Source organism: Propithecus coquereli, unplaced genomic scaffold, assembly GCF_000956105.1.
Source record: "Propithecus coquereli isolate 6110/MARCELLA unplaced genomic scaffold, Pcoq_1.0 Scaffold435, whole genome shotgun sequence".
Taxonomy (NCBI): Eukaryota; Metazoa; Chordata; class Mammalia; order Primates; family Indriidae; genus Propithecus; species Propithecus coquereli.
The window spans coordinates 284,121-309,837 of record NW_012150119.1 but is presented as its reverse complement, the minus strand read 5'-3'; the positions used below and the strand labels follow the sequence as shown (position 1 = coordinate 309,837).

The 25,717-nt window shown below is 49.0% G+C and overlaps 1 protein-coding gene across 3 annotated transcripts in view; it reads left to right on the top strand.

Annotated features, from left to right (window-relative positions):
* GAS7 (growth arrest-specific 7) overlaps window positions 1–25,717 on the top strand; it is a 222,964-nt gene that overhangs the window by 98,329 nt on the left and 98,918 nt on the right. Inside the window, exon 1 of one of the 3 annotated variants that reach the window (XM_012653948.1) lies at window positions 5,712–5,851. The exons of 1 other annotated variant lie outside the window; for it this stretch is intronic. In XM_012653948.1, coding sequence (XP_012509402.1) covers window positions 5,828–5,851 — 24 coding nt within the window. In that variant the 5' untranslated portion in view covers window positions 5,712–5,827. Of the gene's footprint in view, window positions 1–5,711; window positions 5,852–22,816; window positions 23,070–25,717 lie in introns of those variants that run through there. One more of the 3 variants, XM_012653949.1, reaches the window with a different exon arrangement.

Genomic DNA, 25,717 nt, shown 5'->3' with positions numbered 1-25,717 from the left:
GTTCCCCTTTCTTCTCTCCTCTGCTTCCAGTGTGGACCAGCCTTGAGACGCCAGAGTGCCCTTCTACCACAGGTGCAGGTGAGACTCAATTAAGTTGTAAGAAACAGTCTCAGCTGGACTTGGCTGTTCATGATCCCCTCTCTCCTGCTCTCCCTCAATCCCGACTTTCCCCTCCATTTCCAACACAGACGGAGCCTTCCTACCCTACCTCTCCCACGGCAGTCTGTTCACTGGGGAAATTGGGGTCCAAGATCAAGTTACATTTATCCCAAGCAGCTCCCCCGAGTGTCTCTGGACAGACCTCCTCCTGGGACTCCCAGGTCTGCTCAATCTGCCTGGTGCTCTGCGCTCTTGTGCATCTTCCACTCAGAGCCCAATTCCAACACCCAGGTTATTTCTTCTCTTGGTGCCCCACGACTTGCACAGTTGGTCCAAGTGGTTCTGTGGAGTCCCAGCCAGGCAGACCTCAGGAGGAATTACGTGTTGACAATGACATGTCTCATCCACATTCATGTAATGGTCCGACTTGGCCTGATGCAGAGCCGCTGATCACACTCTCAAAGACATGTCCACGTGCTAAGCCCCAGAACCTGGGGATGTTATTGCATTTGGAAAGGAGTCTTTGCAGGTATAATTAAGTTAGCAATCTTGAGATGAGAAGGTTGTCCTGGATTGTCTGGGTAGGTCCTAAATGCAATCACAAGCATCCTTGTAAGAGAGAGGCCGAGGCACATTTGACTACAGATAGAAGAGAAGGAGTATGACCAGGGCAGCAGAGATTGGAGTGACGTGGCCACAAGCCAAGGAACGCTTGCAGCTGCCAGGAGCTGGGAGAGGCAAGGACTGAACTCTCCCCTGGAGCCTGGGAGGGACTGTGGCCCTACTAATACCCGATGTCAGCTCAGTGATACTGATTTTGGACTTCTGGCTTCTGTGACTGTGAAAGAATACATTTCTGTTGCTTTAAGCCCCCATGTTTGTAGAAATTTGTTATAGTGCCCAAAGGAAGGTGTTTAGAAATGCAGATATCTTCAGAAGAGCTTACCCACAAATGTAAGCTGAAGAAAGCTGAATCTCTAAATTCTGCCTGCTCTGTGTTCTTTAAGCTTTGAGTGTTGCTGTCTGTATAATACCTTGGCCCTTGCCAAGGGAATATTAGCCAGGACTCTTTCAATTACATGTTACAGAAATTCCACACAACTTGGCTTCAGATGAGAAAGGAGTTTATGGGTTGGTGAAACACACCAACTGAACTGCACATACAAACTGAAACATTCCCGGGGAGTTCAGCTTCAGGTATGGTTTCATGAAGTGGCTTAAAAATGTCAGCAGTCTGATGTCTATCTGTCCCTGCTTCCCTCTCTTCCTCAGCAGCCCCTTTCCTTCTGCATTGGTTCCATTCTCAGTGAGGTTTCCTGCAAGGTGTCAATGCAACCATCAGTAGCTTCAGGCTTGCATCCTATCATGATAATACTTCTTTCCCCATTAGTTCCAAAATCAAATTCCAGGGATTCAGCTCCAGATGACTGACTTGTGCCATATGCCCACCTGAACTAGTACTGTGACCAGGGAGATGGGATATGCTGATTGGCCAGGCTTGGGCCACTTGCCTTCACAAATCACGAGGGCTGAGAATGGGGAGAGGTGGTTCCCCAAAGGAAACTTGGGGTGCTCTCTTCAGAAGCAGGGGTATGTATGGCTGCTGGGCAGGTGCACAGAGTACGTAGATACTGCAAGTTGCTTCTGGCCTGGTGGTTCCAGAAGCTGATAGGACACCTTTGCAACCCACCATGGTTTCTAGGCCACGAGATCCCCCAGGGTGTGCTTGGAAATGCCAGATCACATGGGTCAGCTTTCCCTCTGCCCCAGCCTCTGGCGCAAGACTCCGAAGCGTGGAAGCCAAACTCACAGCCCCCACGTGTTGGGGGCTCAGGAGATGAAGAAGCTGATCTGGGAGGTCCCAGAAGGTAGGAGATTGAGTGTAGAGCTGAGAAGCTGTTGCAGCTGCCACCACTGGGACCTTACATTTGAAAATCACATTATCAGAGCATCTTTGAACTTCTGTTGGCATTTACGTGACTAATGTTTGATCTGGTGAAGGCTGCGCTGGAAATGAAAAAGGGAAGTGGGGATGAGAGCTCGTGCTGCAGCGGGGCTCTCTTTGGCAACGGTCTTGGGGGCAGTGACTCACTAGGGGCATTGAGGCAACAAAGGAACTTCTGTAGCTGGATGAAAAAAACAGGCGCTTCCTCTGCCCCTTCACTGCCCCTTGCAAGTGGGAGCCCTGGGCCTGGGTCTCCTGAAGGAGGCACTGGGCCAGGGAGGGTGACCAGTGGTTGAGCCATGCTAGGTGGTGGTCAGGACGCTGCCAGGGTGAACAGGTTAGAGTGGAGGTGATGCAATGTGAGTTCTAGAGCCAGCTATGCAGGGTTCAGCCCCCAGTGCCATGCCCTGTCGTCAACGTGGCCTTGGACAAGATCCTGACCCCGGCAAAGTCTCAGGACCACCAGGTTCCAATCCCAGTGCCGCTGTTAGTAGCTGGAAGTGCACACAAACCCCTGGGGCAAGCTACTGAACTGTTTGAACCTTGGTTCTGTCCTCTGTAAACTGGGCACAGTCACAGAACCTGGAATATTTGCAGGGTCTTTGCTGGAGCCATCACTTCCATGCTTTGGAGCAGAGATGGCAGTTTTGGCAGGAAATGGTGGATCATTGCACCGGAGAACTTAAACAAGTGCTTCGTTGCACTGAGCAGAGAGAGCAGGATGGCAGGGGTGCTCCCAGGGTGTAGGACATGGGGACATGTGCCTGTGCCCATCATTCTGATGGAGGTGGGAAGGAGCAGGGACCCCCTTTGTAAGAATGGCAGAGAAGTGGCATTAGTATGCTCTGCCTATCTGCTCCTTTAGGGGAAACCCCAGGAAACCACTACAGAGTCAGCTTCCGCTGCCCCTTCTTGATCCACTCTGGGAAACCCAGCCAGCAAGCAGAGCACAGAGTGGAGGCAAGGACTGCCTTTTCTGGGGGCTCCATCCTGCTCCGTGCCCCCTGATATCTGCACAGGGTGGACGGGGCCCGCTGAGCACCCCTGCCCTTCCCTGGGGTCTACTGCCTATGCTGTGCATGGCCCCCTAGTGACCCACAGGATCCTGGGGGGCAAGAGGGCATTCAGGGAGAGAACTGAGATCTGTGGGGTCATTAGGAATGATTACCATCAGCTAGTAGTGGCTCAGCACTACTGGGGAGAGAAGAAAGGGAAGAGAGAGAAGGGGATGTGAGTAGCCCTGACTTGCTGGCTCAGGGATTTCTGAGACCAAAAAGCAACCCACCAGCAAAGCAGAATTAGCTGTGTTATTTGAAGTTATTCACATCAAGAGATTTAAATGATCTGCGTCCACTGTGTTTGTGAGGCTTCTCTATAGGCATGATGCATCCTATTTAATATACGTTCGAAACGTTTGTTTCTATTTTCTGTGTATCAACAGAGAATCAGTTGAGGATCAAGGGATATCCTGGTTAGTTACAGAATCTACTTTAAGTACTTACCAGCATGGCAAGCCCCCCTCCTTCATGTGGGTCAGACTTCTCTGTGGTCTCCAGAAGTCCTAGGGTTGCCCTCTCTGTGGGAAGGGACTCGAGTCGGGGACACTGGGAACCAGCTGAGGCCTAGCCAGTGGGTCTGTACCAGGGTTTCTCAGCCCTGGCGCTACTGACATTTGGGGCCAATGCTTCTCTGTTGTGGGTAGCTGGTCCTGTGCATTGTAGGGTGTTTAGCAGCATCCCTGGCCAGTAAATGTCTCCAAATATTGCCACATGTCCCCTGGGGGTGCAGAATCATCCCTGGTTCAAAAACACGGGCTGTGCATTGAGTGCCATGTTGTTTCCCTAGAAACTGGGAGAGGAAAGAGTTCCTCTGTTCCGGGTGAGAGTGAGGCTGGGAGTGGGAACGCCCAGCTCGGTTTGCTCTGGGAGAAGGAACCAGCGTCCCAACGGGGGGCGGTGCCAGAGCTGCCCTACCCCGGCTGTCCCCCAGAGGCTCCTGGAGCTGTCACGCTGTCATTAATGACACAGTATTCCTGTCGGTGCTTGTGCATCTTTGGATGAAACTAGAAAAGAAGCTGAACTGTCTTCAACTGCACTGTAAAAGAAGATATAAAAAACTTAATAAAACACTGAAATGTCAGCCAAAGCAGGATTGCTCCCTGAGACCTCGTCAAGGAGGGGCAGACAGCAGGCTGGGCGCCCCTGGCACTGTTTGTGGGAGTCGTGGGTGGAGATTCCAGCCCGTGCTGGGGGCCACCAAGCCCAGGCTCTGGGCCAAACACACAACCCCCTGGTTTCTTGGGCCCAACCCTGATGCTGTAATTCAGTTTATTCTGCTGAATATGAAATCCATATGGTTCTGATTTCTTCCATGTAATCCGTCATCTCTGTGTGGCTTCAGAGCCAACAGTCATGCAAAGCGGCTTTGAAGTTGTTGTTCTGGGGTAAGTAGGAAGTTGTGTTCTTCCAGGGTTCAGTGGGACAACCATGAGGTTCACATTTGATTCAATAACTTTTCCGGGAGTGGAGAGAGGGACGCGGCCTGGCCCAGTTGGTTTGGGTCCTGGCCCAGGAAGCTGGGCTGGGCCAGAAGGGAGAGAATTTGCAGAGCCTATGGTAGATTTGCACAGCCATGGACCCCTCTCTGGTCCTCAGCTTAGGTCACCAGTAGTCTCTGTTGCAGGTGTCTCTGTTGAAACAACAGGCGGCTGGTTCCACGGGGAACTAATACACCTACCCAACCTCTCCCACCCCCATTGTGACAACCAGTAGATGTCTCCACACATTGCCAAATGTGCCCTGGGGGACAAGATCGCCCTGGTTTGGGAAAATGGGCTATGTGTGGGTTGCTTGGTCATATGGTAAGTGTATGTTTAACGTTATAGGAAACTGCCAAACTGCTCTACAAAGTGTCTGTACCATTTTGCGTTGCCACCCTCAATGTACGAGAGTTCCAGTTGCTCCGCATCCTTGCCAGCTTTTGATACTATCAGTTGTTTTTATTCAAGCAATTCCAGGAACCTGTAGCTTCTGTGTAGCACTGGGGCTTCAGCAATATCCAAGAGGAATGTGGAAAAAGGAGGTGGCCATGGGGAAAAGATGCATATCCTAGAATCACAGAGGTAGAAGACCCTAGGCTCCTTCTCCCCCCACCCCTTCCTACTTATTTTAAGGTTGAGGCTCAGAGAGATAAAGTAGCCTGCGTGATGTCACTCAGCTAACTGGTGGCCACTTGACAATTTGCTATGGCAGGCAGTGGCAGAAGGCCACCTTTATTTCCAGAAGCATCCTTACTAAAAGTGCCAGGGCCACAGGCTGCTGCCCCTTGGTGCTTAAGGAACAGAGCTTTTGCAAATTGATATACCTGATTAGGATCATCACACTCCCTGGGTGTCTTGGCCTCGGGTCTGCTCCAGGCAGGAAGGAGCGTGTGCAGGGGTGATGGCTGCAGCCCAGAACAGAGCAGGTGGCTTAATGGGGAGGAGGACGTTCATCACCACCAGGCACTTCTCCAGAGGCCATCCCACCCACCCTCAAGAGGAAGGGGCCCAGCTGCCCTGGAAGGCTGTGGACATGCTTTCTCGATTGCAGAATACTTCTCTTTTCATTTTGAATATCATTTGTTTGGTTGCCACGGCAACGTCAAGTCTCTATTTTAATGCTAACCTGCGTGGCTGCAACTTTCTATATATAAATGCTGCTTTGCACAGTGAATTAGCCGATGCCACAGGGAAGTAGCAGATGTGGAGACAGTGGCAGAAAATGACCAGCATGTCAGATTTGCATGAGGACTGACTGTGGGGCTGAGGTGAGTTGGAACCCAGGGCACTGCCTGGTTATCTTTGCTGCAGATGCTCGAAGCTAATTGGAGCCAATTGAGTGCTAGGCGGTTGGCCACTCCTGTCGGGGGAGAAGCCTTCCTTGGGTAGCCTCTTGCTGGGCTAGGGATTGGCTCTGCTTTGGAGGGACTCAGGAGGGGTTCTTCTGTTTCCCGGTGTGCCTGTTCTCTTCATGCCTCCAGTGAGTCTGGGTCACACCATGACCCAAGGCTCTGGAAAGAAGAGGAAGCCACTCGGGCAGGGGAGGTATCTGAGATGAGCTCAGTGGGAAGTGAATTTTTCTTGGTTTCCTGGGACTTATCCCAGTTTCCTGTTTTGGATCTTCCCCACCTTGACTTTGCCTTTTCTTAAGTGTGTCCTGACCTCGTAGGAGCCAGATGGCTCCACATGGTGTGTTAGAGTTGTCAGGAGTAGCGTAGAAAGCTCCTTCAGGCTCTAGATGCAGGAGAAGCCCAGAGAGGTGACATGCTCTTGCAAACATCACACAGCCACTCAGGGAGAAAGTGGGACGGGAAACCAGGTCTATACCAGTCTTCTGACTCACTCACATGTGCCATGTGTGCACATTCTGATGTGGGCTCAGGGCAGCGTGTGGCTGTACACATCAGTTAAAGGAGGCGCAGAGAGGACAACACATTCAGGGAGGTCCCTTTCCAGTGTTGCAAGCTGGGGGCATGTAATGAACACAGGATTATATAACGGGATTCCGACAAGCTCCTGGAAAGAGCATGGAAGTTCAAATCTAGAAAACTTGGATTCATGTGAATTCTGCCACTTTCCATCTGTGCGGCAATTTCGTCAACTTTTCCGAAGCTCAATTTCTCCGCCTAAACTCGGGGTGTGCTAAATATCTTCCCTGGCATTGTGGTGAGTCCGCGTCATGGCCAGCGTGAACCTGTTGAGGACTGCAGTGGGGAAATGAAGTGTCCGAGGGCAGAGTGGATTGCAAACCGTAAGGCGTCCCACACGCAGGCCAGAGCTCTGCTCTCCCTTAGCGGGGAGAGGGCGGCACCAGCGTCAGGGACGTTGGCCGAGCCAGAGGCGTTCTCTTGAAGGCTGGGTTTCTTGGTATGGTGTGAAATGCAGCACAATTTCATTGTCGTCAGAATGTCTCATTCGGGCTTTCTCTCCTATAACATCCAACATTTGACAAACATTTTAAGTGTGTTGCATCCAAAGACTTGGATCTTGTTCTTGAAAAGAGAAGATTTGTTTGATTATAATCTAAGTGCCCATGAGTGGTGTGCGGTCCACAGGGGCTGGGAGAATTGGGAGAATTCACTTCTACCAGGGCGTGTCAAGGAAAGTGTAATGAAGGAATTCGTTATAGGAATTTTGGGTCGAGATAGAGGTAGAGAAGGGAATACTAAAAAAGAGATTAGGACCAGGTGAAGCAGTGTTTTTTGAACGATGAGTCATGGGCCACACCGTGCATACAACCAGTGTTAACGAGCACAGAAAACGCAACGGGAAAATACCAGAGTGCGTTGCATGTGGCAAGGGCAGGCGCTGTTACATGAAACTTATGCTTGTGTGTGTACTGGGTTGTGAAGAAAAATAAGCTTTTCACTGTGAGTCAGACTTTCAAAACAAGTTTGAAAGCTGCTGGCCCCGGTTAGTGGCTGAATGGGCCTGGACCCTCTCCTGGGAATGGCTGTACATTTCCTTTCCAGGAAAACCTGGCCAACCTGGAAAGGGAAGGGGATGGCTTTTCAGTGCAAGCTGAAGAGTCAGGATGCAGCGTCCTTCTGAGAATCCGATGTGGTACAGCGTAGTCAGGGACAAGCAAGCCAGCTGGGAAGCAGGAGGTCTGGGGGTGAGGAGGTGGCAGCCCCAGCTTCCAGGGCCTGAAGTCTGTCAGGCACGGCTCCTGTGGGCAGAGCGAGAAGGATGCCTGTGATTCTCGCAGCAATGGCCTCACCCTGCACTCTTTCCAGTGGCCCCAGAGCACACATTCCCATGTCCCGGAGCCCTGCAGGTTTGGGTTCCTTACACCTCCCACAAAGCATGGATCCAGCCCTCCTCCTGCAAGGTCCTCTTTTCCCAGGGTGCTGGCTTCTAGCTACCTGGTCTTGCTACCCATGGGAATCTCTCTGCTCACCATGACAACTCCGTCATCTCACCTTCAGACCTGTGGACGTGCATCTGTCCTCCCCAGGCTACCGTGCCTGGCTCCTGGCTCACTTTCTCCTTGGTTCCCGAATTCCTGTGCGGCTTTGCGCCTACTCACTTTCTGCAGGTGGTGCATGCCTCGTTCCTTAACCTGTTTCAGCTTCCTCACACACCTCCTCCTCTTCTGAACCTTAGCTGATGGGATACCGCTGTTTCCAGAGACTAAGGAGGACAGGCTTACCAGGGGCCCTTTTGCCCCAGAAACCTTGTCTTCTGCTTCCCTTCCAAGGAAGGTTGGCCCAGGCTGGGGGAGCACACCTCTGGGACAGGAGGGGGCTGGCCATGTGTTTGCAGCCCTTGCAAGGTGTGCACAAATCCCCTGGAAGCTGCCATCCAGCTGCACCCACCAGTGCAAGAAGCAGCCCCAGCTAAAATGACAGCTGGTGTGGGGCGGTTGTGCTGATTTAGTCAGGGGCAGTGGTATCCAAGTCTTTAGAGTTGGGGAAGCCCCTCTTCAAATGACTGCTCATGCAGATACCCGACAGTTACAATCAGGGGTTGCATACTGCTGGCCAGTGGGCAAAATCAAACACAGAACTATGGGGTTTTCTTGGTGGTTGTTTTGTTTTTGTTTTTTTCTTATGGTTTCATTTAAAAAATTTTGAGTTGGTGGCCAACATCTTAAAATTTTCAGATTTTATATTAAAAATTAAGATTTCCAGCTACTCATGCAAAAATGAGCACTCTGGCAATACCAAGCCTGCCATCCTGCATGGCAGCAATATGCTGATGATGAGTAGTGTGGTTTTCCAGTCTGCCACAGTCCCCACCCTTCTCTGCCGGTCACCAGCACCGAGGCCAATAGGGCGACAGTTGCCATTATTCCTTTCGTTTGGGTACTTTTTCTTAAGGTTAGGGAAAATGCGAAATATTCCCCGTACCTATGTCTATGAAAAGAAGGAAAGTAAGAGGATCATGCTTTTCAAAAAAATGTTAAAGAGTCTTTCTTTCTGAAAGCGAATTTATCAGTCTTCAAAAGATTAATTTCCTGGGTCCAGAGGTAGATTTGGAACAGAGTTTTTGTTTTTCTCTTGAATTCAGTGGTTCTCAAGTGTGGTGCCTAAACCTGCAGCAGCTGAGTCACTTGAGAACTTGTGAGAAATGCGAATTATCACCCAGACCTACGGATCCAGAAACTCAGAGGGTGGGCCCAGCAGTCTGTGTTCTGACAGCCCTTCTGATGCACACTGAAGTTTGAGAACCACTGCCCTGGTGCCCAGAGCATAGGTACGATGCCAGCGCCTGTTATTGTCACTGTCCTTCCTTTTAAGACCAGAGGGGAAGAGAGGCAAAGATTCCTAGCCAAACACAAGGAGTTAAGGGTCTCACCCCTGCTCCCCTCCAGGCAGAATTCTGTCCATGCCGAGAGGGCTGGAGGAGTCCTTCCAGCTGTGAGATCTCAGCAGACCCCAGTCCCTCCTTGTCTAGCCACCGGCCTATTCAGCACTTCCATGTGTAGGCCCTGCAGATGCGACATGTATGAATAAGCCTGGTGCCTTCCACTGTCCTGGAAAGATAGTCACTGGGCTGCCTCCCCATGGGACCGGCAGCATATGACCTTACAAACAAGGCCAGGGAACTGAATCATGTCTAGAGGGACCAGGTTGGCTGGCTGTTCAAGCTCGTTGAGGGACCAGGCATTCAGGGGCTGGGGGTCCTTCGGTAAAAATATGCCAATTCCTTAAGAACATACAGGCAAGAGGTGACCACCGCACATCCATCGCTGGTAACTCAGACTGCTGTTTCGTAGAGGATCACTGGCCTCTGGCTTTCTCTCCAGCTAAAGGCTTTAGTTAGTGGACAGTCTACACGAGCTAAGTCTTTTCCGAATGTATTTACTCGGAGGGCCCTAGGCCCTTGAGAAACTTGTTTCCCAGACCGGGACCAAGCCATTCCGCTTGGCACATTCTGTTTGTTTGTGATTTGGTGATCTGGGGGCCCCTGACAGCCTTGGAGTTGCTAAGATCCCTCCTAGTATGAGCCAGATAAGTGTACGACAGCGTTTTTGTCTCTGCCTCCTGGTCTCCTTCCCTCCCTCCCTCCCTCTGCTCTCCCCCTTGGTGCCAGGGTGACCCCAGGAAAGTAAGAAACCCACTTTCTAGGTAAGCTGACAGATCCTGCTCAGGGACCGGGAAGAACTTCATCTAGTCAATACGTATTTATTGTGTATGTTTTCTGTGTCTGGGGACAGACTTGAGTAGGACACTCTTGTTCCCAGGGAGCTCCAGTGAGTAAGGGATGATGACCACTCATTAGAGGGCACCCAAACGAGAACAGCCGTGAAGTGCACAGGAGGGAGGAGAAGGTGGGCCGGGGTGGGGCTGCATTGCCTGGGAGACAGCCCCTGCCCACCAGACAGAGCAGGGTGGGTCCCCTTCTGGGCTGCAGGGTTGAAGCCAGGCTTTCAGAATTCAGCCTAGATGGGAGGGGCTTCCTGGCGGAGAGCCCCAGCAGATCAGCGTGAGAGCTGAGCCTCTCTGCTAGCTTTGCATGGGTGGGCAGGGGCTGCCTGCTGGGGCCCCTGGCTCTGCCGGCTCAAACCTCAAATTGCTCGCAGCTACTCAGCGTGTAGCGCTCAGTCGGCATCCTTCTAGGATGTCATTTCACCCCGGGGTGCTGGTCAGGGCTCTTTGCTGTGGAAATGCTGCTCTTAGCACTTCTCTGCCCACCCTCTTAGACCCATTTCTCCCCGAGACCCCTCCTGCCAGTTGACAAGGCTCCCCACTGCCATCAGTGGTCACCTTCTCCCGGGTCAGCTTGTACTTAGGGGCTTGGCCCATCATGGCTTCGACCATCACTTCCATCCTGGAGTGTTTGCCTTTGGATAGCGGATTCCTAGACACTACAGAGGAGCCTCAGGTACGATGGTGGAATCGGGGTGGGATTCCTGACGTGGGGTGTCATAGGCACCAGCCTTGGAGACAGAACACCGGGTTCAAACTAGCCTGATTATAAAATGAAAATAAGAAATCCCTCCCAGTGTTTTTGTAAGGGTCAAATGAGCCACCATATATCAAGTTACTGGCCCACAACAGACAGACAGTACTTCGGTAATTAAGAACAACAAGATGAGTTCTAATAGTGAGATACAGGCAGTGAAGTTGACTTTGAGGATATCTAATGGTAGGTAAAAAGAGAAACCTAACTCTTCTCCCCCCCACCCCGTTATGCAATCTGTCTCATTTTTAGGAGCTTGAGTAAGTGAAGGGGAGCGTTCTCTTGGGGGTGTTTTTGCCCCTGGCAAGAGATTTCCGAGGGCGGCATCTGCGGGCCTCTTCAGGAAGGCTGCCGGGGTCTTGCGTTGGGTGGCTGGCAGCTCTTGGTCCAGGACCACGTTTGTTTCTTGCCTTGTTTCTTCCAGCCTGACAGCTTTCAATGGTGGCAGCCCCAGTGGACCTGGGTGTTCCCAGCCCCATGGGTCTTACTGGCTGCTTCTGATGGTTCTCTGAATTCTAATGTTGTCACATATCCTTCCTCTTGCTCCTTCAGTCAGCTCAGTCTATGTCAGAAAGGTTGAACAGTGTAATTCTGGAGAGTTTAGCACAGGTTGTTGGGAAAGCACATGCAACACGAGTGACTCAGCGTTGGTGACCTCTGCTGACGGCTTTTCTTAAAGGTATGTGAAGGTGTGGAGCAAAGCTAATGCACATCTACCATTGCTTCTGCCCTTTTGTTTCATCTTTACAAAAGTTCCACGAAGTCGTTGGTGGTATTTCCGTTTTTACATGAGGTTCGTAGAGGTGAGGTGCCTTGCCCACGGTTATGTGGCTGGCAAGCCGTGGAACCTACATGTGAACTCCCTCTGCCTGACTGCAGGGCAGAGGCTGGGTCTGGGGGTAAGTAGATCGGTGTCTGTGGTCAGCTGAGTGTTTGAGGGGAAGGTGTCTTCACTCCAGGACAGCTATGCACACCTTGTTTTGGAAATATGTGTAGCAGGATTGGGTTGTGCTTTCTAGAAGCTGCTGGAATCTTCCAGGCCCCCTTGTTTGAATGGAGCTTTGCATCTCAATGAGTGAGAAAAAAGCAGGCAGAAGAGGAGTTGCCAAAAGGGAAAATCAAATCCAATGGTTTTATGACTTCACTCCTCTTGTGTACACAGATGTTTCCTCCCTGGGCTCTTCCCTCTGTGAGCGCTCAGGGACTGCAGACAGATGGGAAGTGGCTGGAGGTTGAGCAGAAGAGAGCTGGGCCGAGGGAGAGGTCACCTTTCATATCAGTGTTGGGGTCGGCCTGGGGAGCAGTGCTGAGCAGGGTTTTGGCCTCTGCCATGCCACCTGACTGAGAGCCAGTCCTCAAGTCCACACCAAGGCTTAGGGCAGCCAAAGGACAACAAGGAGGGGACTCTGTGTTGGGACTGGGGAGACTCAGTGCCCAATCCCTGTCTCTGGGCCTCGGTTTTCCCATCTGTAAAATGGCAAGGTGATCAAATAAATGATCGCTGAGGTCCCAACCAACTCTAATTTTTGTGTCAGCCTTTCGTTGATTGACAAAGCTTTTTACCTTTCCTCATTTTGTCTTTGTTTTCTTAAAGATAAGGCCCCCTACATCTCCCTGCCATATATTTCATTGTATTTGAAAGATAATATAATGAACCCTAATCCGATAAATAGTGATCCTTTTAGGGGATTGCAATAGAGATGGGATATGTCGAGGGGTTTATTAGCATTATTTAAATATTTTTAATAAAGTTATATTCATTCATTAGCATGTAATAGAAAATAAGTTTAAAAATTTTTAAATCCATTAAAATTAATATGCTCATTATAGAAAACTTGGATAATGCAGGAAAGCAGAAATAAGAAAAAAATTGGGAGAATTCCTTTTGTCCCTTTTTTAGCTATGTGTATTTTTGCATGTAATTGGTATTATATAGTATGTTTAGAATTGTATATGCTGATTTTGATGGGAGGGAGTCCTGACTAGAAAAGTAATTTTTAAAATGCATTTTAAATAAAGAAAAATTTTAAATGTGAAATAAATATAATTAAAACAAGGAGAGGAATCCCGCAATACAAAGATAACCTTTGTTAACACTTTCTTTCTTTCCTTAGAACTGCATTTGGAGTGAGGAGCGCACTAGTTTCCATATTGAGATCATACTGCATACTGATTTCTAAAGCAGGAACAGCTCTTGGAGGGTGGATGATATAAAGAGGGTTTTGATGACAGAAAGCATTAGCCATTGGGTGGCGTACTGGTTTGTCCTGACTTAAAAAAAAAAAAGACTTGGTCCATTCAATTTGAGTTTTTAACATGCAGAAAATCATTACCAAGTTCCATGGCAAAGAAAATGGCCACTATGGTGCTGTACATAGCACAGTGCTGTCTGGTGGAGGCAGGAAACAAAGGCTTTTTGTTTCTTGACTCTCCTAGCACAGTGTCCCCAAAGCTCGAATAGTCCCTCATTGTTGGCGCATGCCTGGGCAGAAAGGGAACATCGGTTATGTGTGTTCCTCACCCATGGCCGGGGCTGCATCTGCGCTGCCGTCAATGATGGTGCAGGGGAAACGTGTATACTGGCTTTGGGGACGGACGGGAGCAGAAGAGAGGGTGGACGAAATCACCAGGACCCCAATCTTCACCTGCTGGAGCTGGAAAATCCCCCAGACAGCACACGGCTCACTGGGTCTCTGAGTTGGGAGGGTGTCACAGATGCATTTATATCATTACCTTCCCATTGTCGTTTTCCAAATTTTGATTTGCCTCTCAGTGCCTGGAGGGCAAGTGGGTGGTATCTTCACTCGCATACCTCTAAGAAAACCTTTGTGTTTCTTTCACGTGTGAAATACTAATACAAGTTGGTGTGTATATATGTCTTAGATCACAAACTTTTCAGATAGAAACTCATCCTTGCAGCTTAGCTTCAACAAATGTTTCTTGAACACCCACTGCAGTGGACGAAACAATGACCGCACCCTGTGAAGCTTTAACCCTGGTGGGATTTGTCTTTCAGCACTTTCCGAGGGGTGATGCCAGGCCCTGCCGTAGTGACTGTGATACGCACTGAGGAAAACAAAGTCCCTGCCACGTGCAGCTTTTGGTTCTAGTGGGATGTGCTCTCTAGCCATTAGTAGGGTAGAGGAGAAGTCTGAGGAGGATCTGATTTCCTAGGTAACCTTTTCTCTTTGCCTGTTTGTGTGCATGATTTTTAATTGTTCATTATCTTTGCAATTGATTATTAATTTTAAGCTATTCTAATCTTTTCTAATGGAACGCTTCTTAAGTACATATTGACTCTATTTCCTTGCTGCTTTTTCTTTGCAACTTGGGAGCACTTTTAACGTTTGTCCTGCAAGCCGCTGATTTAATTTTTTGTATTTGCAATTATTCACAACTACTTATACAGATTTTAAATGAGCAATTTTTATATAATCCTTATCTCATCCATTTTCTTCTTTATTTTGGCTGTTTGGGGTTTTTTCCATTATGATTTTCTGTTCCTCTTTCAAAGAGGTCATAATTTCTTGCATTGTGGCGGTTTCCTGAGTTTTTCCTGAGTGACTTTCTGAGCTGTGCTCTTCCTTTGAGCTTCAGAATCGTGTTTCCTCGCCCTGATTCCACAGTTCCCCTCTTGCCCCCGCATTTTTTTTGCTCATTCTTGAACAAGGCAGGATCTATGCAAACTTAGCATACACCAACAGACAGAATGTCTAGACTGTCACTGGCCTTGGCACTCCGTCCCCTACAGAAAGGTTGACACTCCCCCTCGCAGTTACTTACATGTAGGTTCGATGATGCACACATTTCTCAGACCAATTCCTGTTTTCAAATTGGCTTTCACCCGGTTAACTATTTTGCTGCCTGGTTCTCTGATACTCTGAGTCGATGGAGTACATGAAAACTCACACTTCCTGCAGACCCATACACTGCTGCCAGTGCGTTGTCCGGGCTTCACCTGCGGGGTCCGTACCTCTCAGAATGGTGAACACCCCTCTGACCGCGCTTGCGCCGCCCTGCACTTCCTGCTCAGCTCCCTTGTTTTCCGGGAATTGCTGTGCCCAAGTGGATAATGGGGAGGGAAGGGCAGTCCTTAGACAGCATCTGTGCCCAGAGGGCTGGCTGCTTGCTCGGTGTTCAGGTCAGTGCAAATGCTGTATCTGGAATTAGAGCCAGAGAAGGGTGAAGGTGTGAAGTGCATCTCAAATTACCGACAGAGCAGTGAAGGTGTGAAGTGCCGTTTCCCCTTTCACAGCCAGTGCCTGGTTTGTAAGATTTTCTCTATTCGCCTCACTGGCCAAATCGTTCTCAAGGTTTTTTCCCTCTGATTCTGATTATCTTCTATCTCTTTTTTTTAAGCTTGAGTGAGTTTTTTCTTTTTTTCTTTTCATCTTATTGCTAGTTTAGTAGATAGTAGACAGAGGCGTCCCGGGGTGGCTGTCAGAACCTCCAAAACCATTTCATGAATGCTGTGTGGTGCTTTTACATATAGCCTGAGACAGTGTTTCTCCAAGCGCGATGAGTTTACAACTAAGGATCTGTAAGATAATTTTAGATCGTGTTGAAATAACAGTTTTAAAGTTATTTTAGTGTATAATAGAAAGAAAAAACCCAACCAAATCAAATCCGTGATTTCATAGATATTATTGCTTAGGGCCAGGCTAAATTTAAGTTGTATGTAAGTCAGTTCAAAAAAATACCGAGTCAGTAACAGTGTAGCTGACCCATAGTGCTAGGGCAGGGTGTGACTATGGGATGTGGATGACTGCCATCGGGGGACACCAAGGTACAGAATCCCCTAGAAAGGTTGTCAGGAGGCCTTTCAAAAACCGGGCACCATTTCTGATATGTCTACTTGAGACTAAGAGTCTTTTATGGTGTGGGACACACAGAAACTGTATAAGGGGCTCGGACCCTTACCAGGCAGTGTACAAGAAACTGGCTACAGTCACCTAATGGGAACCAGGTGCCCAGCACACCTGGCCTGGGGCCAGCCACTCCCTATAGCCTGTCTGCTTTCTTGCTTCCTCCAGTAACAGCATGGCGTCTTATCTTAAGATCTTACTTCCCTTGTGTCCTGTGCTGGCAGCCCCTTTGTGCCTGAGATCGATCTCCGGGCTCATCTCTCTATCACATTCTTCTTTCCAAGATAAACAGGGGACACACCTTCTCTGTATTCAATGTATTCAATGGGTATTTTCATCAGTATCTCACTAGAGCACTGTTAATTACAATTCACCCTTAAACAACATGGGTTTGAACTGTGTGGGTCTACTTCTGTGTGAATTGTTTTCAATAAATACATTGGAAAAGTTTTTTAGAGATTTCTGACAATTTTAACAAACTTACAGATAAACCACCTAGCCTAGATTTGTTGAAAACATTAAGAAAATGTTGGGTATGTCATGAGTGCATAAAATATATGTAGATACTAGTTTATTTTATCATTCACTACCATAAAATATGCACGAATCTATTATTAAAAGTTAAAATTCATCAGGGCGGGCTCAGTAGCTCACGCTTGTAATCCTACCACTCTGGGAGGCCAAGATGGGAGGATCGCTTGAGGCTGGGAGTTCGAGACCAGCCTGAGCAAGAGCGAGACCCTGTCTCTACTAAAAATAGAAAAAATTAGCCGGACATGGTGGCGCAGGATCTGTAGTCCCAGCTACTCGGGAGGCTGAGGCAGGAGGATCGCTTGAGCCCAGGAGCTTGAGGTTGCTGTGAGCTAGGCTGACGCCACAGCACTCCAGCCCAAGCAACAGACGAGACTCTGTCTCAAAAATAAATAAATAAATAAAAAGAAAAAGTTAAAATTTATCAAAACTTACACAAACCCTCACAGTCTGTATGTACATGGCACTATGTGCTGACAAGAGAAATGTAAACAAACATAAAAATGCAGTATTAAATCATAACTGCATATAATGAACTGTAGTCCATACTGTATTACTGTAGTAATTTCTTAGCCACCTCCTGTTGCTGTTGCGGTGAGCTCACGCGTGGCGAGTACCCACTTAAATTGCCGTGTGACGCTCATCATCTCCCAGTGAACAGTTTGTCTCTCCAGTAAATTGCGGATCGCAGTAAAAAGCGGTCTCTCAGTTCTCGAATATTTTTCATCGTATTTAGTGCGATACCGTAAACCTTGAATAACACCATGGGACCCATATGAAGTGCCACTAGTGATGCTGGCAGTGCTCCCAAGAAGCAGAAAAAAGTGGTGACATTACAAGAAAAAGTTGAATTGCTTGTGTAGATTGCGGTTTGCGGCTTCGGTAGCTCGCTGCTGCAGACAGACGATTCATCTTGTAAACAGACGACATAAACTTAGGGTATTGATGGTACAGTACAGCACTGTAAACGCATTTTCTCTTCCTTGTGATTTTCTGAACACATTTTCTTTACCTTACTTTATTGTAAAAATATAGTATATAGTACATATAATACAAGATGTGTGTTAATGGATGGTTTATGTTATCAGTAAGGTCAACAGTAGGCTATTAGTAGTTAAATTCTGGGTGAGTCAAAAGTTATATGAGGATTTTCACCTGTGCCCGTGAAGAAGGAGTGGCGGGGTCGGGGACCCTAACATGCGTGTTATCCAAGGCTCAGCTATATTTCTCTCTTTCTTTGTAATTCCTGCTCGTTTGGTTTCTGTGACTGATTCTGATAACACACACTCATTCATTCCCCTCGTAGCCCCCAGAGCCGGGCGCCGGCTTAGCTAGAGGGGGAAAGGATGAAGACCTGCTTCTTGCCTTTGAGAGTCGTGGGAGGGGCCCTGGGGGTGCTGCAGGCACTCATGGAAGGTACAGGGAGGCAGGGACTGGGCCCCAGGAATTCGTTCTCCCACTGCTTAGGTGAGAGCTGTCTCAAGGTTCAGCTCTATGAACTCTGAGTTCATGAATCAGTGGGATTTCACCACCGTCTCTGTACAGATGTCTCCAGCTGCACTGCCACTGAACACACGAACTTGGGTCTGCAGCCAGCAAACTCGACCACATCCCCCTGACTGGCTCCCACCACGGCCGGATCCCTTCGGGTTCCTGGTTCTAGCATCTCTCCTTCCCTTGCGAATTACTGCCTCCCGTTTCCCCACATCTCCTCTGTTCCCAAGCCTCCTCCTGCTGCTTATGTCCCCTGCCCTCCGGTCAAGCCCTTTCCTCGGTCCCTGTTGTGAGGCAGGTTCTGTACCTTCTGAGAAGCCTCCCGTGCCCATCTCAGCGGCAGTGACCTCTCCCCCCCGGGTGCTGCAAGCTTTTTTGTCTGCGGAGGATCGTTTGGCCCCGGTACACACCCCCTCGACGCCCAGTCCTTTTCTCACTGTGTTTGCGACTTGTCTTCCAAATGTTAGAAGTCAGGTTCTAGGTACGGTGCCGGCCCACGTTTCCACAGCATTCAGGAAAAGGTCATTAGTAACTGCTAATGGGTTGGTGGATCTTGTAGCCCACGGGTCACATGTAGGGGTGGGCAGGGGTCCTTAGGACCCTGGCCCCTAGAAACTGCTCCGGCTGATGAATAATTTTTCCCTTCATGACTAGGAAGCAGTTAGAAAACGTGAATCATCAGCATACCCAGATGTTCTTTCTTATTAATTATCGTTAGAAGACAACACGATTCATCCTAAGGAGGACAAGGGCCTGCAGTGAATGTGGCCTAATTTGGTTGACAGTTTTCAACCCAACTGAAACAAACAATCATCACAGGAGGAGGGGGCTCATCGCATGCCATTAAACTCAGGAAAATTCTGCTTAGTGGAAAAGATCGTCATCTTTTTGCTTTTGGACCACAGATTTTCTGCTGTCTCTTGTGTGTACATGTGGCACTGTATGTAGAAACCTATCTATTTGCAGAAGACAAAAGGAGAGGCCAATAGTGTGCTTTTTGCAGCCAACTCTAATGATAAAAGATGATTAATAAAGCACAACTAAAGTGACTTCTGGATTGAGACGCTAGGGTGAACCCAAACAGTAAACCCATTAGAATATATTCGTGAGTCTTACACACCCTGAGATGTTAAGTTTGGGGACTCCTAAGGAATAGAAGGTCTGCAAGACTAGAGTGTTCTGCTCAGCTCAGCGCGGAGCAGATTAGCCTCCTGGTTTATAATGGCCCAGAAAGGTCCCATGCCATTGGCCGGGGGCCACACTGGTATTTGAAATGACAGTGATTTCTGTGTGTTGCCTGGAGCATGCATTGTTGTCTGTGACTGTATCTGTCCGTCTGTGTGATGCAGTGTCAAAGTGGTGTCAGTGACAGCAGTTAATGATTAAGGGCTTTAAAACTGCCCCCTCTTTGCTGTTATAAAGCCAAGAAGTCATGGGCTGTGAAAGGTTTCAAGGCCATTTTAATGCCTCAGCACTGGAAGGACTGAAGGTGAAGGTCTTGGCCACGTAGGCGCAAATGAAGTTTTGCTTTTATCTTCTCGTGGGTGGGGGCCTGTGTGCAAGATCAGGGAAGTACCTCGTTCCTATCTGGGTGTTTCTGCGGCCAGTGTCTGACCTCAAAAGTGGGCGCGTAGATTACCCACCGGGCCTCTCCTCCCACATCCGGAAACGTAGGTGAAAATAACTCAGCTGCTAACAACGGGGACACCCCATCTCTGGATACAAGACTCACCTCCTCTTAGTGGCTGGTTTGAGATCATTATACAATTGTAGATCTAAGCATTGCATTTCCCTTGTTTATATGATGGGATAGGGAAAGAGAGCAAAGAGGGGGTGATCTTATAACCACTGCCCCCCCCAGTCTCTCCCTCACATTTGACATTTAATACCCTGGTGTCGTGATGATTTCTACAAAGTACAGCCCTGATTGTGTTTTCTCCCCAACTCAAAACCCGTGGTTGGTTTCTTTTTGCTTACAGAGAGTCTGAATTTCTTAGTTCTTGGTGCTCACACGGCCTCCCGTGATCTGACTTCATCCTTTGCTACTGTTTCTCCCACCTTCTGTGTCTCCTGAACTCTAATGAACAGATGCGTCCACTTTTTCTCACACCCTCTGCTCACGCCATTTCCCTCTGGGCCTTTGTTCACACTGGCCACACGGCCCGGAGTATCGCTCCCTTAGCTTGTTCCTCTGACCCATCCTGCCTGATCTACCTTGAGAGCCTCCGTCTTCTCTTCTGTTAAAGACAATTATAGAATTTCCTCCCGTATCTGTTAGGCAGACCCAGTGGCACAGGACACATGAAGCATAGAACGGTGCCTGGCCCAGAGCGAGTGCTCAGTGGCCATGTGGCCATTCCTGCAGCAGACTGGAGCCCAGGAATTAGAGAGGGGAGGTAGTGTCCCCCAAGCAGCCATGTTGATAGCTTTGAGAAGCAAGAGATGAGCCCTCCAGGCGTGGGAGAAGAAAGACAAGAAAGGTGAGATGCGGACACAGAAGGGAATTGATGTATCCCAGGGAGAGGCACGTTGTCACCTCCCTCCAGGAGCCCCTGAGCGTGCCACAGCCCTCAACAGAAAATCCTGCGATTGACATCAGGGTGCTGGCTGTGTTGCCTCGGTTTCCCCAAGGCTGAACACAGAGCCGACCATGGGGAGTCCTGGTCTAGACTCCCAGCCTCATCTTCTAGCTGTGCCTTCTAGTCACCCTCGCCAAGAGGGTGGGCGGCTTCCCTCTGGGTGTACATTTCACCTTCCCTGGAGAGTCTGCCCTTGCTTTTCTCATGATGTGGCTTACGTGTCACAGGGGCCCTCTGTCCAAACTATTTCTGTGGATCTCAGACTTTTTTTATCCTGGCAAAATATACATAACATGACATCTGATGAAATCTACCATCTTCACCATTTTTAAGGGTACAGTGCAGCACCATTAAGTACATTAACATTCTTATGCAACCATCGCCACTGTCTCTCTCTAGAACTTTTTCATCTTCCCAAACTAAGACTCTCTGCTCACTACGCAATACCCACTCCTCCAGCCCTTGGCAACCACCATTCTGCTTTCCATGTCTATGAATTTGACTGCTCTAGGTACCTCGTGTAAGTGGAATCATGTAGTATTTGTCCTTTGATGTCTAGCTATTTTACTTAGCACAGTGTCCGCAAGGTTCATCCACATTGTAGCATGTGTTAGAATTTCCTTCCTTCTTAAGGTGGAATAACATTCTGTTGTGTTTATTATAGCACATGCTGTTAATTTGTTCATCAGTGGTTGCACACTTGCATTGTTTCTACCTTTTGGCTATTGCGAATAATGCTGCCACAAACAGGGGTATGTATATATCTCTTTAAGACCTTGCTTTCAGTGTTTTTGGATAAATACCCAGCAATGGAATTGTTGGACCATATGGTAATTCTGTGTCTGATTTTTTGAAGACCGCCATGCTGTTTCCCACTGGCGCTACACTGTTTCACATGCCTACAAGTGGTGCACAAGGGTCCCACTATTTCTACATCCTCACCAACACTTGTTCTTGTCTGGTTTTGTCACAGTAGCCATCGCGACCGGTGAGAGGTGATATCGCCACATGGTGGTTTCGATTTGCATGTCCCTAATGATTAGTGATGTTGAGCATCTTTTCATGTACTTCTTAGCCATTTTTCTATCTTCTTTGGATAAATGTCTTTTGGTCAAGTTTTAATTGGGTTGTTTGCTTTTTATTATTCAGTCTAGACTTTTTTTGGACCCAGGGTAACTGCAGCACCTACCCTTCCAGCCATTGCTGATAGTGACAGCAATAATACCAGCCTCTGTGGAGCATTTCCGTCGTCCACTATGCAGAATGTTTACATGGATTTTTCCCCCCTCTACTCATCACCGCAGTCTTTTGAGAAGAAGACTGTGATCATCTCCATTTTACATTTGAAGAAATCGAAGCCTAGAAGCCTTGCCCCGGTCTCACAGCTAGTGAGCAGTGAAACAACAGCAGCTTAACCCTGGTCTGACTCCATCACTGGGTGGTAGTACTGATTTCTTAGCCCCCGCCTAAGGAGCTGATATCAAAACCTCTTTATAAATAACAGCTCATCCGTATGCTTATAAAAAGAAGTGGTATTTTATAGGAAACCACCTCCAGGCTTCAGGATCTTGGTCTCTCCAGAAAACCATATTTAGTTCTATATGAAGAATTGGTTCCTAAAATCCCAAAGGTTTGCATCTGAAAGCAAACACAGAAATATGTGGCATTTTAAGTGCTAAATATTCAGCTGCTCCAAAAAGCTTTCTAAAGGGAATGACATGATATATTCCCCAAAGATCCAAGTCTCTGCCTACACTCATTTGGTTGGTGGATGCAGTATTGCTCTTGGGGTCTGATCCCTTCTTCACTTGTAACTAATGATTTTGTGATCCTCAGGCCCCCTTCATCTGACACGCCTCATGACCCCCTCTTTGGCCCGTCTGTCCAGGTTTGGTGGTGGTGAGGACAGAGTGAAGGCCGAAGACCCATGGCTTGCCCCTTTAGGGGCACCAGCTTTCCAGCCCTGGACGGGTCTCGCACAGTGATTCTTTGGGGGAACATTTTCCGTTCTTTTTATGTTGGGTTTTTTCTGGCCTTGAGTTCACACAGCTGGGGCCAGAGCCGTGACTTAGGGTTGGGAAGAAGTTGGCCAAAACATTCCCTAGCAGGGCTTGGGCAGGCTCAGGGAGTCCCGCCTAAAATACAGTGGACAAAGCCGCCCTTGTCCCCAGGCCTGGGGGTGGGAGGCATCTGGTCAGTGACACAGCTTGGCCATTGTTTGCCATGACCTCAGCCAACTTTTTTTAGCTGAGAAAGGGGAAAAAGAGAGAGAGAGTGAAAAAAAAAAAAAAAAAAATGAAGGCCTCCAGAAACTTTGCATCTGGAAAGTCCAGAATGAGTTGTTGATTTCCCAACAAGCACTGGAGCCAATTTGGAAGGAACTGTGCAATGTAGTGGTTCTTTGTGAAAGAACAGCAGTGAGAAAAGCCACAGGAACATCCTCCGGGGTGCCCAGAGCACTGGCCCCAGGCTAGCGGCTTACCTCGGCCCCATTTCCCGCAGAGGCTGCCACGGAGGGGACGCTGGCCCTGGGTCTGGGGGCTCCAGGCAGGACCCGAGACACTCCTCTGAGGTAGCAGCCCCCAGAGAAGATAAGCTGCTCTCTGATGGTAAGAATCGGTTTTTCTTGCTGCAGATGTGTGCTCAGCTTGCTTTTCTCTGCATGTTTCTAAAATGACTTCGACATTTTAAAGAGGCAGCTTGGAAAAACTCTTGGAGGTCTGGGCTGTATAGAACTGCCAAGCTTAGAAGGCCTGGGGACCCTGTGTGCTGGGGGGCACCTTTCACAAAACCACGGCATGAGCGTGGAGAAAAGAAGACGTGGGCTATTGTGTGAGAAATCAGAAGAAGTGGATGGAAGGAGAAAGTCTTACAGAGGGATGTTTGTGGAGAGAGAGGGAGTCTCAGCTCCTCTGGTTACCTGGGGAGCAGTCTCGCTGGAGGTGTGTGACGGAGAAGCAGAGTGGTGGTGTGCATTTATACGGCGTACAAACCCAGCTTCTTCTGTTTAACTTTTCCAAATTAGAAACTTGGCCTCTACCTGCCCATCTGGCATCTACCCCATGGCCCAGTTCTAGCTGGGACACTCTAAGGCAGAAGGAAGCCCTTTGGGGACAATAAAGCCCTAATGAAGGTATGGGGAGTCACTGGGGGGCTTAACTCACAGAATGTCGTCGAGTGTCTGCCCAGTAGCGCACTGAGGCTAGGCTTACTTTCCAGACTGGTGGTGGCAGCTGCAACAATGATCGTGGCAGCACTTCTTAGACTTGGGGGTCTCAGCCTCGTTTGGCCAGTTTTTCTACCTCTGGGATTTAGAAGGCCCCTATCTTTGGAAAGTGGGACCTCTCGTCAGCCTAGAATTTCGATGACTCTCGAGGCTCTGTACAGCTGAGAGAGGTCCGGTTTGTATGGAAAGGCTAGTCTGGTTCTGCACATAATCTTCCTCCAAAACGCACTCTCCCACTTCCCTGGGCCAGTCAGCACCTCTGATTTTGGCAGGACTTCCATTTGAGTCCTGACCCAGTGCCAGGGAAGGGAGAGGGTGGTTGTCATCCAGGAGCAGCCTCTAATAGGCCACTTGACCTCCTAGCGAAATCTACAGCTGGAAGATCAACGTGCATCTGAATTGCCCGAGGACCTTTAAAATGCAGGTCTGGTGCTGGGACAGGGCCTGGGACCCTGCATCTCTAGCCAGCTTGCAGGGGACTTCCTGCTGCTGGTGTAGGGACTACACTTGGAGGAGTACTGCGGTAAGGAGCCCAGACCAATCGGTCAAGTTCTGACCAAGTTGCGGCTGTCCAGGGTCAGACTGCAGAGTGCAGGGAGTTCTGGCAGGTCTGGCTGTGGATCGTGGCAGCGTTGGATCATGGGAATGGAGGGATTAGCAAAGATGAGCACTGAAGGGCGTGCAAGGAGCTGGGAATAGCCCAAGTCAAGCTCTTGGGAGAGGGGAATGTGGGGTGCAGACTCTCTTAGGGGGACGCACCCAAGCCGAAGTGGACAGTGTGTTTGGGGCACACTGTGAGTGGCCAGCCAGAAGTGAACTGCCCGCCGGCCTAGAAAAATTCTGCTGGAACCCACCTTTGGTGCATGCCTGGTGACACAGAGATGGAAGCTCAGGCTGCCAGGGCAGAACTCCACTTGCTGGGCACATAGAGCACTCGTGTGGCTCAGGGGAACGAGTGGGGACACAGGCCCATCAGGACAGAACTCACCGTGGAGAGAGGTGGTGGGCGAGGCAGGATCCCAGTGTTTGGGACTTGGGCAGCATTTCAGGAGTGGTCAGGTGCCTCCAAATCCCATGTCTACACTCGAATGTGACTTTTTTGCTACAAAAATGTCATGTCTTTAAAACATATATACTAATACTGACATTTAGAATTATTCAGTATTAGGCTATATATATATATATATATTATTTTTTTTTTTTTTAAGTCCTCAGAGACCATCTGGTCCAACTTCCGTATTTCAGAGATGAGGAAATTGAGGCCTCCCAGCAGAGATGAAGGAGGTTGCTCAAGACCGCAGCTACTTCGGGCCTGGTCCTCAGGCCCTAATTCCTTCCCATCCTGCATTCTTTGCACGGTGCCACGGAGTAGTGGCAGGTCCCAAACCTCGATAGCAAACTGTCACCGTTCGTCGGCTTTATGTGCATTGGTAGCAGCAGCTCTAGGCATGTCAGCTAGTTGGGGTGGTTAGAATCGCACCCCTTACTGACACTTGGAAACTGTTCCAACCCTGTTAGGCTTCATTTCCCTCTAGTGCTCATAGTTCAGAGCCAATTAGGAGCCATCTCTCAGAGTCAGAGGTCTTTGATTAGAATCACTTGGAGCACAGGCCGTTAGCTGTGCGGAGTAGCTAGAATGAGTCTCCATGGTGAGAAGACTTCCGTTTTCTTCTGGTGCCGCAGGCCACTCCAGCCAGCAGCTAGCACCCACAAAGGCCAGCTGGATGGCAGGCACGGGTGGGCCATCAGTGGCATCCACCTTCATGTCCTAATGAGCTCCAGTCCATCTTCCTTTAAAACGGCACCAATGCTCCAAGGAAGCCCGCTTTTGCTGCTGGCGCATCCGCAGGTAGCAACTGGGGCTTGAAGCTCTTTCTGGTAGGCAGGCTGCTTTGCGTGAGATACTGAGCCTGTTACTGATTGAGCTAGCAACTTTCAGCTCACTTCTGAACTTCTTAATCCACTTTGAACAGAAGAGAATGCTTGGTAAATTTGGTTATGATGTTTTCTTCAGAGGCATAATAACTTTGG